This window comes from Engraulis encrasicolus, chromosome 19 (assembly GCF_034702125.1).
Source record: "Engraulis encrasicolus isolate BLACKSEA-1 chromosome 19, IST_EnEncr_1.0, whole genome shotgun sequence".
NCBI classification, from domain to species: domain Eukaryota; kingdom Metazoa; phylum Chordata; class Actinopteri; order Clupeiformes; family Engraulidae; genus Engraulis; species Engraulis encrasicolus.
The window spans coordinates 18,090,225-18,105,224 of NC_085875.1; the positions used below are offsets into that span (position 1 = coordinate 18,090,225).

Consider the following 15,000-nt stretch of genomic DNA (forward strand, 5'->3'; position numbering starts at 1 on the left):
CGTGTGCACACACACACACACACACACACACACACACACACACACACACACACACACACACACACAGCAAAGATGAACCCATCTAGTGGTGTCAACAATGATCGATTCAGAGATGCAATCCAATGCGGGGCATGGACGATCCAGAATCGATCCGGCAAGTCTCAGAATCGATCCGGAATTTTTTTCAATTTTCAATTACTTCCATGGATATTTCGGGAGCAAATGAACGTTAAATTAAATAAAAGCTCTTCAAAACATTACAAGACTGATACAGAAAACAGCCAATAAATTGTTGCTCAGTATCTGACTTCTTGTATTGCCTCATCATGACTGATTAAACAGTTGCTTTGCTTTCAGTAGAAATGTAATGCATTGCAATGCATTGTAGAATTGAATCGGATCGGATCGGATAGAATCGAATCGAAACCTCCCAAATCGCGATCGAATCGGATCGTGAGGGCAGTGCCAATCCACACCACTAATCAATTCACTAACCAATTCAACAAATGCAAAGAGCCTGAAACAATAACTACGAAAACATACCTGTGTGGGGTAGCCAGTTGAGGAAAGACGACCCCAAAGAGCTGGACGGTGGCGTTGGTGAGGGTGGTGGCGGAGGGCGTGGGAGCAGGCACCTGCTGAGGGCTCTGGAAGATGGTAAAGGGGTCGTACTCCAGGGTACCGATGCCCAGGCTGCCACCCTGGAGCTGCAGCCAACAACACACACATTAAAAACACGCACAGGCATTAAAAACATACAGGCATTAAAAACACAGAGGTGTTAAAAACACACACAGGCATTAAAAACATACACAGGCATTACAAACACACACACAGGCATTAAAAACATACACAGGCATTGAAAATATGCACACACAGACACACAACAGAGGGCCTCAGAATTATGCTCATTGTTAACATTTCTTTCATTTCTTAACACATTGAATCCCAAGTCACGTAAAAATACGTTTTTGCCTCTTATGCGCTGGCTCCCAAAACGTAAAAAAAAGGTTTTTTTTAATGGATTCTGAATATACACATTCTAATGCACATTCTGTGTGATTTTCGTAATAATGTGATGAACAGAACTGACATAGATCATGAAAACACCTACAAAGGCAAAACTCCTACAAAGTCAGGATCTGGATATTTCATCATCTGTGCATTTTATTACACACAGTATTTGAGTTTTATTATAGCGAATCAAACCGCTTCCTGATCACGTCACGTCACGTCTCAGTTACTTCCTAGAGAATCAAAACATGTCCTGTCAGTGCCTTGCTAGCTAGTCAATTTCTAAACATATAATGGAAGGATAAGGAGTTTTGCTGTCATCAAGATAGGTCTAAAATGGAAGGTTGTAATGAAAAAAAGCATGCAACACAGTATGATGAGCACTTTGGCACGTCTACTTTTACCTACAGAACGAACTACAGAATCTACAGAACTGCCAGTCAAGTGACATTAGCTAGCTAGCATTTCAGATGATGAGGCTCTGAACAATAGCCTGACCAGGTGATTTTTGCATTGAAATAGTTTACTTGGAAGCTACTGGAGTTGTTCATCGGGCGTGAAAATGCATTTAGACCCGCAATTTAAACCCGGAGAGTCAAAGAGCGCAACCGTGACAAAAAAGGCTTTTTCTCCGTTCGAATGGTGAAAAACACTATTTCTACCTAAACCAATGCTTGCTTAGAGTTGAATAACTTCGGAATGCAATACGCTAGGAACAAACCGTAAAAACATATAGACAGCTGAGATTTTGGGCTTTCGAACAAGCCCTGACATGTGTCTGTAGGTTTAAGACAAAATATTCAGTGGCTGTTCAAAAGGTGACAAAAAATGATGAAATTGGCTGGGAGTCTACAGCTAAAATTCCAAAAAACAGCTGGTATTCAATGTGTTAAATATGCTTTCTGCACAATTGCATGCCTTGGATTGCACATATTTAAATAAATAACTCTCAGACACCATAGATTGCCATATATATATATATATATATATATATATATATATATATATATATATATATATATATATTAGTGGTGGGCCGTTATCGGCGTTAACGTGCTGCGATAATGTGAGACTCTTGTCGCGCGATAAAGAAAATATCGCACGTTAATCTATTCTCAAAATATAGGTTTGGAGTTTGGGTATGCACGTCACCATAGCGTTTAATTGACAGACGCTTTTAGACTGCGCTCCAGTCGCTTCTCCTCTCTCCACCTGTTGTTTCAGCAGACCTACTAAATATGAAGTGTTTGCATGCTGAAAACATTAATCCCTCTGCCGTGGTAGTTGTTGTTTGAGTGCTTTTTCATAAGTGGTAGACTAAAGAGACGTTATTGTTTGAGGTGAAGCATAGAGAGACATTATTGTGTGTGAGTAGCTACCAGCCCGACATAGCCTACATTTCCTCACGCATTGCATAGAATACATAAACAACTTCCAGAAATCTTGCCTGTGCTATGATTGCAAAACACTCCGTGTGATAGTCCTATGCATTTTGAAGATTGTGAAACTGAAACTGTCAATATCTACTCTCGCTGAATGTTTGTGTTGCAATCGCGCACATTTGCGATTCAGTGAGATATTCTCATGTCCGGCGGTAATAAACCTCGCGGTTGTCGCGCTTGACTTTTTTTTTTTTGCAAACTGAATTCATGTCGAGTTGTAACTCATCTGGCATTCTAACTCTGAGAACAACTGTCAAATCGCCGTGTGCCAGTGCTGTAGGTTCTAGATAGGCATATCCAGTAGCCTGGCTCTGCTGAGGGCTGCTGTGCCTACTACGCGCAGAGCTCCTCCCTCTCTTAAAGGAGCCGCTGCTCCTTTTAACAGTCTCTCTCTCTCTCTCTCTCTCTCTCTCTCTCTCTCTCTCTCTCCCTCTCTCCTCTCTCCCTCTCTGTCTCTCTCTCCTCTCTCTCTCTCTGTCTCTCTGTCTCTCTGTCTCTCTGTCTCTCTCTCTCTCTCTCTCTCTCTCTCTCTCTCTCTCTCTGCCCATTAGAAATGCTGAATTGTTGAGGTAATATTGTTTAAATAGCCTAAATGTTTGATAGATTTATCTGTATTTGCCTCTACAACTTATAGCGCTGTTCATTTTGAAATTTCAGTATCTTATAACTGTAAATGCTTCCTAACATATTGGACACACTTTACACATATTGCTGTGATTTTTTCCATCAACTTGACCATTTTTTGAAGATGAGATGCATTTTGGAAAAAAAGATGAGCTCTGGTCTAATGCGCCATCTGTCTTAAGAAACCCCAAGGTTTTTTTCGGCATTATTTCGCTATCGTGCCTATTCTGAATGAGCCATTTTGATATAGATTAATCTAGATTAATCTAGATTAATTTCATAATTACAGTGAGATTAATCTAGATTAAAAAAATTAATCTATGCCCACCCCTAATATATATATATATATATATATATATATATATACACACACCTGTTCCTCTAGGTATCTCTGGTCAGTGTCCTGATTTCTGATGCCGTGTACGTGTTTAAATATTATACCTGCTCCTCTAGTATGCATCTCTGGTCAGTGTCCTGGTTAGTAATTCCAGTGAGGGGAGGTCTGTAGTGCATGTGTGTGTGCGCGCACGCGTGTACATACCTGTTCCTCTATGTATCTGTGGTCGGTGTCCTGGTTGGTGATGCCAGTGAGGGGGAGGTCTGAGGGGTGGCAGAGGGGGGGCAGCAGCAGCAGCTCACAGCAGGACGAGTTCTCTCCAGTCAGCTCATTCACCAGCTGACGCAACAACGAGCCCAGTGCCTCTGCAACACGCAATACGCAACACGCACGCACGCGCACGCGCACGCGCGCACGCGCACGCGCACACACACACACACACACACACACACACACACACACACACACACACACACACACACACAACTATGTCAGCGCACGAGGGAGTGCAAGTGTAGGATTTGAACCTGCAACCATGTGATCTACAGTCCAACTCCCTGACCATTAGACCACAGCTGCCAATGTGTTTTACTCAGGACATAATTAGGCTTAGAATAAAAATAATTAAATTAAGAGCTAAAAGTAAATGCATAAAGTAGTAAGCACACACACACCAGCATTTCATGATATTGAACAGATGAATTAACATTCATGACGTTTTACCTGTGTATGTGTCAGGGGGTAGCAGCACCAGGATCTCGTAGACTCGGAGTCTGTAGAGTGTAGCAGCGTTCCTGATCTGGTTGCCATACGACTTCACCACCGTGGGCAGGCTGAAGGGGAATCGCATCACATCGCATTAGCACACCACATCACACACTCTGCATCAATTTCACACCACAAATAAGGTTTGGGGGCCGAATCATAGATGACAAGGAAATTGTCTTTGAAACAGCCAATTCATGCAACATAACTGAAGTGAATTGACATTTAATATGGCCAATTTCTTATGCAGGAGCTTGGGACTGTTAATTATGGAGGGCAGCAAACTTAAGTGACTCAAGTAAGAGTACAACTCATGGAGGACAGCAAACACAATTCAGCCTGTCACAAGGAAATTATTATCTTTTTCCCAAAGGTTGGAAATATTTCTTAGTGTTCCTTTTAAAAATGGGTGGAAGATTAGTGTCTGACTGGTGGGCACTGTAACAAATAGTGCCTGTCCCCAGTTTGACTGATAATTACCCTTCTTATAAGTAGGCCAAGGCCATGGAAATGCACGAGAGAAATGGAAAAAACCTAGCCTAAGGCCATCAACAGAGGAGTGATGGAGGAGAGGAGAGGAGTGTATGAGAGAGAAAAGGACAGCAGGAGGGAAAACAAAAAGTGATGGGGTAAAGAGAAGAGAGGAGAAGAGAAGAAAGGAGATGGCGAGAAGAGAAGAGAAGAGAAGAGAAGAGAAGAGAAGAGAAGAGAAGAGAAGAGAAGAGAAGAGAAGAGAAGTCCAAGCAGATCTCACTTCCTCTCCCTCTCTCCTCCTCCTTCTCTCTCACACACACACCCACACAGACACACATACACACACACGGTGATAAGTATATCAGTGTAACAGTGTTTTATCACATGTGCCTCAGCTAAGTGGCACAGAACAGCCAAAAACAAAGTGATAAAAGAAGAGGAGAAGAGAGGAGGGAAGTGAGAGACAAAATAAAATAACAGTGGTAGGCAAGACAAAAAGAAATGGGGAGAAGAGAAGAGAAGATAAAAGATGGGGAGAATAAAAGAGAAGATAAAAGATGGGGAGAAGAAAAGAGAAAAGAAAAGATGGGGAGAAGAGAAGAGAAGAGAAGAGAAGAGAAGAGAAGAGAAGAGAAGAGAAGAGAAGAGAAGAGAAGAGAAGAGAAGAGAAGAGAAGAGAAGAGAAGAGAAGAGAAGAGAGTGATGGTGGGCAGTACTCACTGGTTGAGCAGAGTGACGGCACAGGAGAGGGCAGTCTGCAGCCGAGCCCACAGCTCCTCAGTCATCAGCTCTCCACAGCACAACACCAGACTCTTCAGCGCTGCAGACACATACAACATCCAGTTTCATTGGGAACCACTGGTATAACTAAATTAACACCAGCCAACTGACCAAATGCTGGTGAAATTTCAGTTTGGCTGGTAGAAAAGACCAACTTACAAGCCACTTTGACCCATTAGTGAGTGTGTGTTTGGCTAGTAAGAGTAACATCTACTAGCTGTTTTGGCTGGTGATGAAAAACGCTTAATTACAGCCCTATAGATGTTTTGTTTTTTTTGGAAACACTGTGTTGTGAGGAGGGGCAAGACCCTGGCAGCGAACCATGTGAGCTAATTTTTTGACCTTGTGGTTTACAACAATCAAAAGGTTGAGTTGTGCGCAGCTAGTTTCGCGCACTCAGGAGAATACAAAAATGTAGAACCACGTATAACTGACCGCTGAGTGCTCCGGCGCGGCCCTCCAGCGTGACCTGCCAGGTAAAGCAGTCCCCCCTGCGGAGCTCCGCCTCCAGCTCCCGCACCGACGGCGGGAAGGCAGAGCGCAGCAGCAGCAGCTCACGGCCCAGCAGGTCGCCCACCACCGCAGGGCCTATGGGGACACACACACACAAGGACACACACACGGAGACACACACACACACACGGACACACGGAGACACACGGAGACACACAGACACACGGAGACACACGGAGACACACGGAGACACACACACACACACACACGGAGACACACGGAGACACACACACACACACACACACACACCCACCCACACACACACACACACACACACACACACACACACACACACACAGACACACACACAGACACAGACACACACACAGGCACACACACACACACTATTTTCAGGCATCATACGAATGGTGAAAAATCGTTTCTGTTAAATTTTCTGTTGTTAATTCCTAATGCAGCAGTCCACAAATGGCTAGAAAAACTGTTGTCGTCGTCACAGCTTTAGTCATTGTTTGTGTGTGTGTGTGTGTGTGTGCACGTGTATGTGTTTTACCTAGCGTGTTGAGGGCAGCCAGTAGTAGCCAGCCGCCCTGAGACCTCTGCATTGAGAAGCGACTGTTCTGGGCGGCCGAGCGAAGGAGATCTTCCGCCAGCTCCAACACCATCTGGAGGAGGGGGAGAAGATGGTAAGATGAACACTCAAACTATAAATAATCTGTATATTAGAAATCAAAAATTTTCACACAAAAAATTCAGCATTATTTGACAGAATTATTATCAATGTTATTATTTCATTTCATCAGCTTGCAATGTCATTGCTAGGGCTGGGTAAAATAATCGATTTAATCGATAATCGATCGATTTAATCTAAAAATCACAATCGATTCACAGGGCACAAAATCTTTTTTTTTTCTTTTTTTTTTTTTCTTTTTGTTTAATTTTGGTCTATGGAAAATACCCAGTAGGTATTAGTCAATTAGGCCTAGGCCTACTTATTACAAATTAGCAATCTGTTAACACTGTCAAGCCACAGCCCTTTGACATCTTTATGTAAAAATAGGCAGCAGCATCTTTTGGGGGAAATCCTGGCACCAAGAAGGGAACAGATTGAATCGATTCGGAATGAATCGAATCGAATCGAATTGAATCGTGATTAATCGATTCAAAGCCCTAAGAATCGATATTGAATCGATTCAGGAACATGGCTGCGATACCCAGCCCTAGTCATTGCATACCAGTATGTTTGTGTGACAAAAGAAGGTCGATTGAAAAAAAAAAAAAAACACTTGACAAATACAAACACACAAGTGTCTGCCGATATTGATATTGTCACACAGCACTTCGAGGATGAGGCCCAGGCCCCAGGCGTGCTGCCCTCACCTTGCCCTTGTTGTGCGGTATGCCCAGCGGGCAGTGCTGCACAGCGCCCAGCAGGGCGGCGACGGCGGCGCTGTATCCGGCCACGGCCTCGGGGCAGGACTTGAGGGCCGTCAGCCGCTCGCCACAGCGATCCAGCAGCGTGGCCGCCTGGCCGGGCATGGCCACCGCCACGCAGCGCAGGCACCAGGCCGACGCCAGGCGGGCACAGGCACTGGGGTGGAGTAGCACCGAGATCACACAGTCCAACAGGCCTGCAACACCAATGGCACACACACACACACACACACACAGAGGAGAAGGTTCAACAGGAGGAACACATGATCACACACACACATAAACAAACTAACACACACAAAAACAAACTAAGTAACACACATAACATCAACAAAGCCATCACACTAAAAACAAACAAAACACACACATAGAGTCACCTAGAGAAATGAAACAGATCGACAGGCCTGAAATGAAGTGTCTATATTCGTGCCAATGTCAAGTCCAAGTGAGGATTCCGGAAGTGTACTCTCTGTGTTTTGAGTTAAATGGACAAGGCGGCATACTTTGTACGCGCACACGCGTGCGCGCACGCACGCACGCACGCACGCACACACGCACGCACGCACGCACGCACACACGCACGCACACACGCACACACACACGCACACACACACGATGACTCAAAAACTAAAAACACACACAAACATGAGTGCTCTGAGCAAACAGGCTCCAAGTGGGGCCAAGGGGGTGGGGTGCCTGTTTCATGAGAGGGCAGCCTGTACAGAGGCAGGCATGACGCGAGCACACTGTGGGTGCTGGAATTCCAGTAATTTGCCCCATTCCGATACTCTACAGGCACCACACTACACAACACAACACGCTGTCCCACACATGAGACTGAGGCATAAATTCAGGGTTTTAGAAAACACATGTGTAACTATGCCGTTTCACTATATGGACCTCAACTTGCATTATCTGGATGCTAATTATTTCTAGATTCCATTTGCAATCATTCTCTCACCCTCATTGTTACTATTTCTAGATAGCTATTGGATTCCAACTACATAAATACTCAAAAATGGAACTCAACTGTACACAAGCACATTGAGCTCCAACTGCAAATAGATAAAGTCAGCTATCAGCATGGAACCTTATCACTTTGTCCCCTCACACTGCAACAGAGGAGTATAAAGCCTTATCCTGCATTACATCTTGTGAATACACAAGACACCATGCCCACGTCACCTCACCACCATGTCACACAACAGATATGTTCGCACAGGATTACTGCTGGCCTTTGTTGTAGCATTTAAGCAGACCTTCATCTATTTAGAACTCCGCATCAGGATCACATCGTTCTATTGTTAGAAGCGCCAGCTCCACAACACTGGATTTCTTCCATTTCTAAAATAAACTTGACTGCTTGTTTTGCAGTCAGTTGTTGCACATCACCTCGAGGATGGGGACACTGGACATTAAGAAAGAGGTCCCTCCCCTCCTCATATTCGATTCTGTGCCTTTTCTCTCCCTTCTTTAGAATATCGCTGCTGCCATCAACACCAAATGCTGAGCCACAAGGCTCTGCACTAGTGATTTTAGCAGGATGCTTGTTGGAAAGAAGGGCTGAGAGTTTGAACATCATTTACTTTATAAAAGACTAGTGTTAATTGCAAGTAATTGCCCGTTTTGTTTTCTTAAACAGATCAGCAAGTAAATTTCTGGATTGCAAGATGGCACCATACAGTATATGGATGGCATATGCTGAAACATCTGTGCAATCATGAAATACAATGTACAAGTAGCAGCCTCTTTTTGCATATCTGAGTCTACCGTTTGGGCCGGCACACTCACAATTTGATACATACGAGTAAAGCCTGCGGTCAGCTCTAAAATTATTTCTAGATTCTAACCATCCTCTCATCATTGTTGTCCTCGTGTGCTGCATTTTAACCATACACATACTCAGACACTGGGCTGTAACTGTACATATGACCCGTCAGCTATTAGTCTTCAACATTATTACTGTCCCACAAAGTAGCAAAGGAGTTTCTTACGCATAACACTCTGTGCAATACTAGGCACACCGTGTCCGTCACAGTTACTGTTTCCGCAAGGTGCCCAAGATAACTGCTGGCCTTTGTAGTAGAATCTAAGTGGGCCTCCATCTAATTATAGCTCCACATGAGGATCACAGGGTTCTATTGTTAGAAACAGCAGCCCCAGAATCACACCGCACAGCCAGGATACTCAAACATGGGAGGTTTAACAAAGTCTTTACGTTTTCTTTTTGTTTCAGACATGTAAAGGTTTCCATGTCCTTTACTTGACATGTTTCAATGATGCAACGTGAGTCTTATCAGAGGGTCACGTGATCACCATTGAAACATGTCAGGAAAAGGATAAAACTTTTAAATTTATGAGAGAAAAAAAGAAAAACTTGCGACTTGATTTAACAGTTAGATATAATGAAAGTAATATATTTATTAAGGCAGGATTAATGTGTAATTGTAGCAAACTAGACAAATGTTGAGTTAATTGTAAAAATCGTATGTTCACCAAAAAGCATTAAGAAACACCTTTTTCCTCGTTTTTCCATTTCTGTTCATAGCAAAGTGGAAGCCATTTTTTTAATCAGTCTTAATTACTTGTTCCTATTTTGCCCATGTCTATTTTTCCTGTTTCAAGGGACCAGTGCATGTGCACAATAGGGCTTTTATGTATTTCCGAGAACATTTGCAAAAGTGATGTTTTTGACTGACCAACTGTGTCTACGACTGTGTGTGTGTGTGTGTGTGTGTGTGTGTGTGTGTGTGTGTGTGTGTGTGTGTGTGTGTGTGTGTGTGTGTGTGTGTGTGTGTGTGTGTGTGTGTGTGTGTGTGTGTGTGTGTATGCGTGTCTGTGAGTGTGTGTGTGTATGTATGTATGTATGACATCTGGCGTCTGTGTAAATCTCTCACCTATGCTTGAGTCCCTGCACCTTTTATTTCCACCACTGGGTGTATATGAGTGTCAGTGTGTAACTGCATGTGTTTGTGTATGACACAGTGTGTGTGTGTGTGTGTGTGTGTGTGTGTGTGTGTGTGTGTGTGTGTGTGTGTGTGTGTGTGTGTGTGTGTGTGTGTGTGACTGTGTGTGTGACTGTGTGTGTGTGTGACTGTGTGTGTGTGTGACTGTGTGTGTGTGTGTGACTGTGTGTGTGTGTGACTGTGTGTGTGTGTGAGGGCTGTGTGTGACTGTGTGGCACTGTGTGTACTAAGCTGTGTGTGTGTGAGGGCTGTGTGTGACTGTGTGGCACTGTGTGTGTGTGTGACTGTGTGTGTGACTGTGTGTGTGTGTGTGTGTGTGTGTGTGTGTGTGTGTGTGTGTGTGTGTGTGTGTTTGTGTGTGTGTGTGACTGTGTGTGTGTGTGACTGTGTGTGTGTGTGACTGTGTGTGTGTGTGTGACTGTGTGTGTGTGTGTGACTGTGTGTGTGTGTGTGTGACTGTGTGTGACTGTGTGTGACTGTGTGTGACTGTGTGTGACTGTGTGTGACTGTGTGTGACTGTGTGTGTGTGTGTGTGTGTGTGTGTGTGTGTGTGTGTGTGACTGTATGTGTGTGTGTGACTGTATGTGTGTGTGTGACTGTATGTGTGTGTGTGTGTGTGTGTGTGTGACTGTGTGTGTGTGACTGTGTGTGTGTGACTGTGTGTGTGACTGTGTGTGTGTGACTGTGTGTGTGTGTGTGTGTGTGTGCGCGTTGCGCGTGCGCGCGTGTGTGTGTGTGTATGTAAACATCTCACCTATGCTGGAGTCCTGCACCAGAGGCGTGGCCGTTGAGCCCAGTCCCTGCACCAGGCTGCCCAGCTCCAGCAGGGCACACACCAGGACGTGCTGGTTCACATACACCTCCGGGTTCACCTCTGCTGTGCCGGCATCTGGAAAAACCGGTCACAGTCAAGTGGTTAAACCAAACACCTTCTACTAGAGTTGTGTTTCACAATGGGGCTCCACAGAACCAAAGGGGATGTTGGGAAGCCCTAGGGGGGGCATTGAGAAGGATACAGCTGAGAGGGAGTGGTGCTTAGTTACCATTGGAGGGCACTGCGTTGGCAGGCTAATGATGAGGTCAAGGGGGCGTTGAGAGGCTTATGATGATGATAAGGGGGCGTTTGTTCTTAAGAGGGAGAACCACTGTACTAGAGTAAGATACATCAAGACCATACTTTTCCGGGATCCATGTGAGTGACTTTAAGTGAATGCCATTTTGGGAGACCTTACACCACCACTGGACCACTAGACCTTCTTTACTTTAACAAAGACAATATGGGGGCGCACTGGCTCAATCACCTAGGACGCTGTACTACTACGCCGCAATCCGGGTTCGATTCCAGTCATACCCCTCTCACCGTCCTGTCCTAAAATAATAAATAAAGGCATAAAAGCCCAAAAACATCTTTAAAAAAGACAACAGACTGAGCTGGTCTATGCTAAAAATGCCCCGTCTATCAGCATCCGTAAAAGAGACAGAAGGACAGTCAATGGCAAATGGCCTTCACTTGTCATCGTGACTTGACAAAATGAATAAGAGGAAGGTAGCTGCAGGCCGGATGGAAATGCAAGACTACCACTGCATTACAAACTGCTGTAGCGACTAAATTTACAAGACATCCAAAACGGTACCACTGGCTTCGATTCGGCTGCAGCCATGTGCTCAGAGAGCTGGGGGATAGAGATATAGATATGGGTCTGTCCTGGAAGCCGGCCAATTTGCTATTGTAATCTATCCAATCTCAGAAAAGAGGAAAGGGGGATGGGGTGTGAGGAAGCCGCCTTTCGACTCAGCAGATTTTTTTTCTACCCGTGTGCTTTTTGAGGTTCTGCCTTTTGTGTTATGTGTATAATTTCAGAGCTCTTTCAAAAGAATGATGGTGAACTAGCATGTAAACAAGTTATTTTGAATCATAAGAATTTACGATTCTTGGGTGATGTCATCTTAATTGTAAGCTCAGAGAGAAGACAGACACAGCCAAGAGACCACTAGTATGCTGGTATTGGGGGGAAAAAACTAACGAAGAAACTGTGCTACTCTTTGTTCACATGTGCACTGTCCATCGGCGGATTATGGTAGGCATGTCTGACAGAATGGGGGCTGTCTTGTGTGCTACATGCATACTAACACTGATTGTCTGGCGAATCCATGGCAGCCTCAAAAGTTGAACGAGTAGTTTGAAGCCTGCACATCCAAAAAAACGTCTGACCTGAACATCTGAAGAAGGGTGTTCACCCGAAACCTTATGTAAAAATAAAAAAGTGGGAGCAAAACAATCCTGGCTTTTTGGCGGACACAACAGAGCAGATCTCCTTGGCAGAGCTCTAACTAACTCACCTGTGGTTTTCTTCTGGGGGCTGACGGCGCGACAGATCTCCTTGGCGGCGGCCACCTGGGCCTTCTCCCCGAGCAGCGTGCCGAGCGTGGCGCGCAGGGCGAAGGAGACACAGCGGCGGGTGCAGGCGGCGTCGGCGGGCGTCTGGGTGGCGCGCGGGTGCGAGGCCAGCTCCAGCAGCAGGGACAGCAGACTGGGGAAGTGAAGCTCCAGCCAGCCGCCGCCCAGCGCAGACACAAACACCACAATCGCCTGGAAGACGGGACGGGAGGGGGAGAGAGCAGTTTTCAGGGCTGGAATATGTAAACGTGTGTGTGTGTGTGTGTGTGAGTGTGTGCGCGTGCGCGAATGTGTGTGTATGTGTGCGTGACTTGTGAAGCGGGCGAGAGTAAACATGAGTAAAAAGGACTGACTGAGCGAGCAAGCCGTGTGAGTGAACAAACCTGCACCAGTCAATGTAAGTGAAGTAGATCAAATTGAAGGAGATGGTGAAAGACCCTAATGATTGAGTGCCCGTAGATGTTTCAGCAAGTTACTGACTGAGACAAGTGAGTGCGAGCCTCCATGACGCCTAGAGAGCAAGAGTTTGATGTATTGAACGCGCGAGCAAACTCGAACTGGCGTGTGAGAAAACTGAAGAGAGAGCCAACAACAAAGCGAGTGAGTGAGAGTGTGACTTATGAAGCAAGTGACAGTGAGCATGAGGAAAAAGGACCGACTGTTGCACGTTCATTTACTCACACTGCTAGCTCAGTCAATATAATTGAACAAGATCAAATTGAAGGAGAATAATTGAGCAAGTGAGTGAGCGAGTGAGTAACTGACATGAGTGAGAGCGACTTAGGAAGCGAGTGAGAGTGAGCATGAGGAACTAGGCCTGTGTGAGTAAATGAAAGTGGACCAGTCAATATAAGTGAACAAGATCAAATTGAAGGAGAATAATCGAGTGAGTGAGTGTTGGAGTGAGTGAGAGACTGAGTGAGTGACTAAAAAAGGTGCCAACCTGAGTGATGCCGACGCGGATGTCTCGGCTGACGGAGCTGCCTCCCTTCAGCATGTCCCCGCTGGCCCGGAGGAAGCCTGCGCCCCCCCGCAGGAAGCCCCCCGACAGCATCTCCATCACCTCCTCCACACACAGCCGCTTCCCATTGGGCCGTGGGGCTGAGACAACACACACGCACACACGCACACACGCACACACACACACACGCACCTGATTGTCCATTTCTTTACATATACTAGGACATACGTAAAAACATGTTTAAAAAATACAACATACGAAACTACATTTGTCACACACAGGTTTAGCAAGACACATTCCTATTGGAACGAGGTGCTGAAGCAGAACAGCATGAACGCACACGCACACACACACGGCTAACTTTACTTAGATCTATTTTAAGAGCAACCTCAAAGACCATACATGTAAAAAAAACCTCTAATTTCTTCTGGGCAGAGCTGATTTTGAGTACATAGCCAACAGCAGGTCAAAAAATAAAAATCCTTTTTAAATTCCAGCATTACAAAAACTCAAAATTGGGGGCTGTTAACAGAGACAAGCCAAAGGGGATGGAAGCCAAGCCAAGAATTTTGCCCGAACAATGGTGTGCAAAAACAAAACATTTTTCTTTTTCATCATATTTTTGATGTATTTATTTGTTTTTAAAGCCAAAGTATTAGCACTAGCTGTGCTGTCTTAAACTACCGATGGGCTGCTAAGACTCTTGTTAAGTAAGCGTTGATCAATAAGCGTTAATCAAACCAATGTCAACATATCAGATCGAAAAGTGTTACATTTTACAACATAAAACACAACACATCAGCTGACGATGGTGGCGATATAACCTACCGACAGGCTGCTTGGACTCTTTTGGATTAAAATAGAAGTTGATTAATTGACTGATCAATATCAATATGCAGTATTAGCATAGAATTTGACTTATACCACATGAAATACAGCACAACACCACAACGTTATGAGTGCTCGTTTTAGAAAGTGGCTGTAGGATAAAATACAAGATGATCGAGTGCTTTTAGTGGAGAGGTACTCATCTGCACAGAGTACGAGCACTTCACAACGTTGGCCTTCTTAAGCCATACTTGTAGTACTGCATTTCAACAGTACTTTTTTAAAGGTGAGTATCAGCACATTTCTTGCCACATAAACCATCGAGTTGATCAAATGATATATTAGCACAAAATAAAGTCTTGAAAATAGAGGGCTATACTAAGAAGCTGGTTCAGGGGTCAACCAGGTTAAGTAAAGTGGTAAATCCTCTAATACAGGGGTGGGGAACCTTTGTCTCAAGGGCCGTTTATGGCATATTTTGTAAAGGAATCTTAGAAATTACATTT

At 44.7% G+C, this 15,000-nt stretch overlaps 1 protein-coding gene and 1 non-coding gene across 4 annotated transcripts in view; both read right to left on the reverse strand.

Annotated features, from left to right (window-relative positions):
* Positions 1 to 15,000, reverse strand: part of heatr5a (HEAT repeat containing 5a) — a 60,132-nt gene that overhangs the window by 34,736 nt on the left and 10,396 nt on the right. For all 3 annotated transcript variants that reach the window (XM_063183740.1, XM_063183741.1, XM_063183739.1), the window contains exons 8-17: positions 13,649 to 13,806; positions 12,648 to 12,897; positions 11,062 to 11,196; positions 7,288 to 7,538; positions 6,461 to 6,572; positions 5,872 to 6,024; positions 5,377 to 5,476; positions 4,141 to 4,250; positions 3,622 to 3,782; positions 544 to 707 (exon numbers count right to left, since the gene is read on the reverse strand). In XM_063183740.1, the coding sequence (XP_063039810.1) occupies positions 544 to 707; positions 3,622 to 3,782; positions 4,141 to 4,250; positions 5,377 to 5,476; positions 5,872 to 6,024; positions 6,461 to 6,572; positions 7,288 to 7,538; positions 11,062 to 11,196; positions 12,648 to 12,897; positions 13,649 to 13,806 (1,594 nt within the window). The remainder of the gene's footprint in view (positions 1 to 543; positions 708 to 3,621; positions 3,783 to 4,140; positions 4,251 to 5,376; positions 5,477 to 5,871; positions 6,025 to 6,460; positions 6,573 to 7,287; positions 7,539 to 11,061; positions 11,197 to 12,647; positions 12,898 to 13,648; positions 13,807 to 15,000) is intronic.
* Positions 8,718 to 8,904, reverse strand: LOC134435645 (small nucleolar RNA SNORA81). The gene has a single exon (XR_010032056.1). It is a non-coding gene; the product is annotated as a small nucleolar RNA SNORA81 (small nucleolar RNA).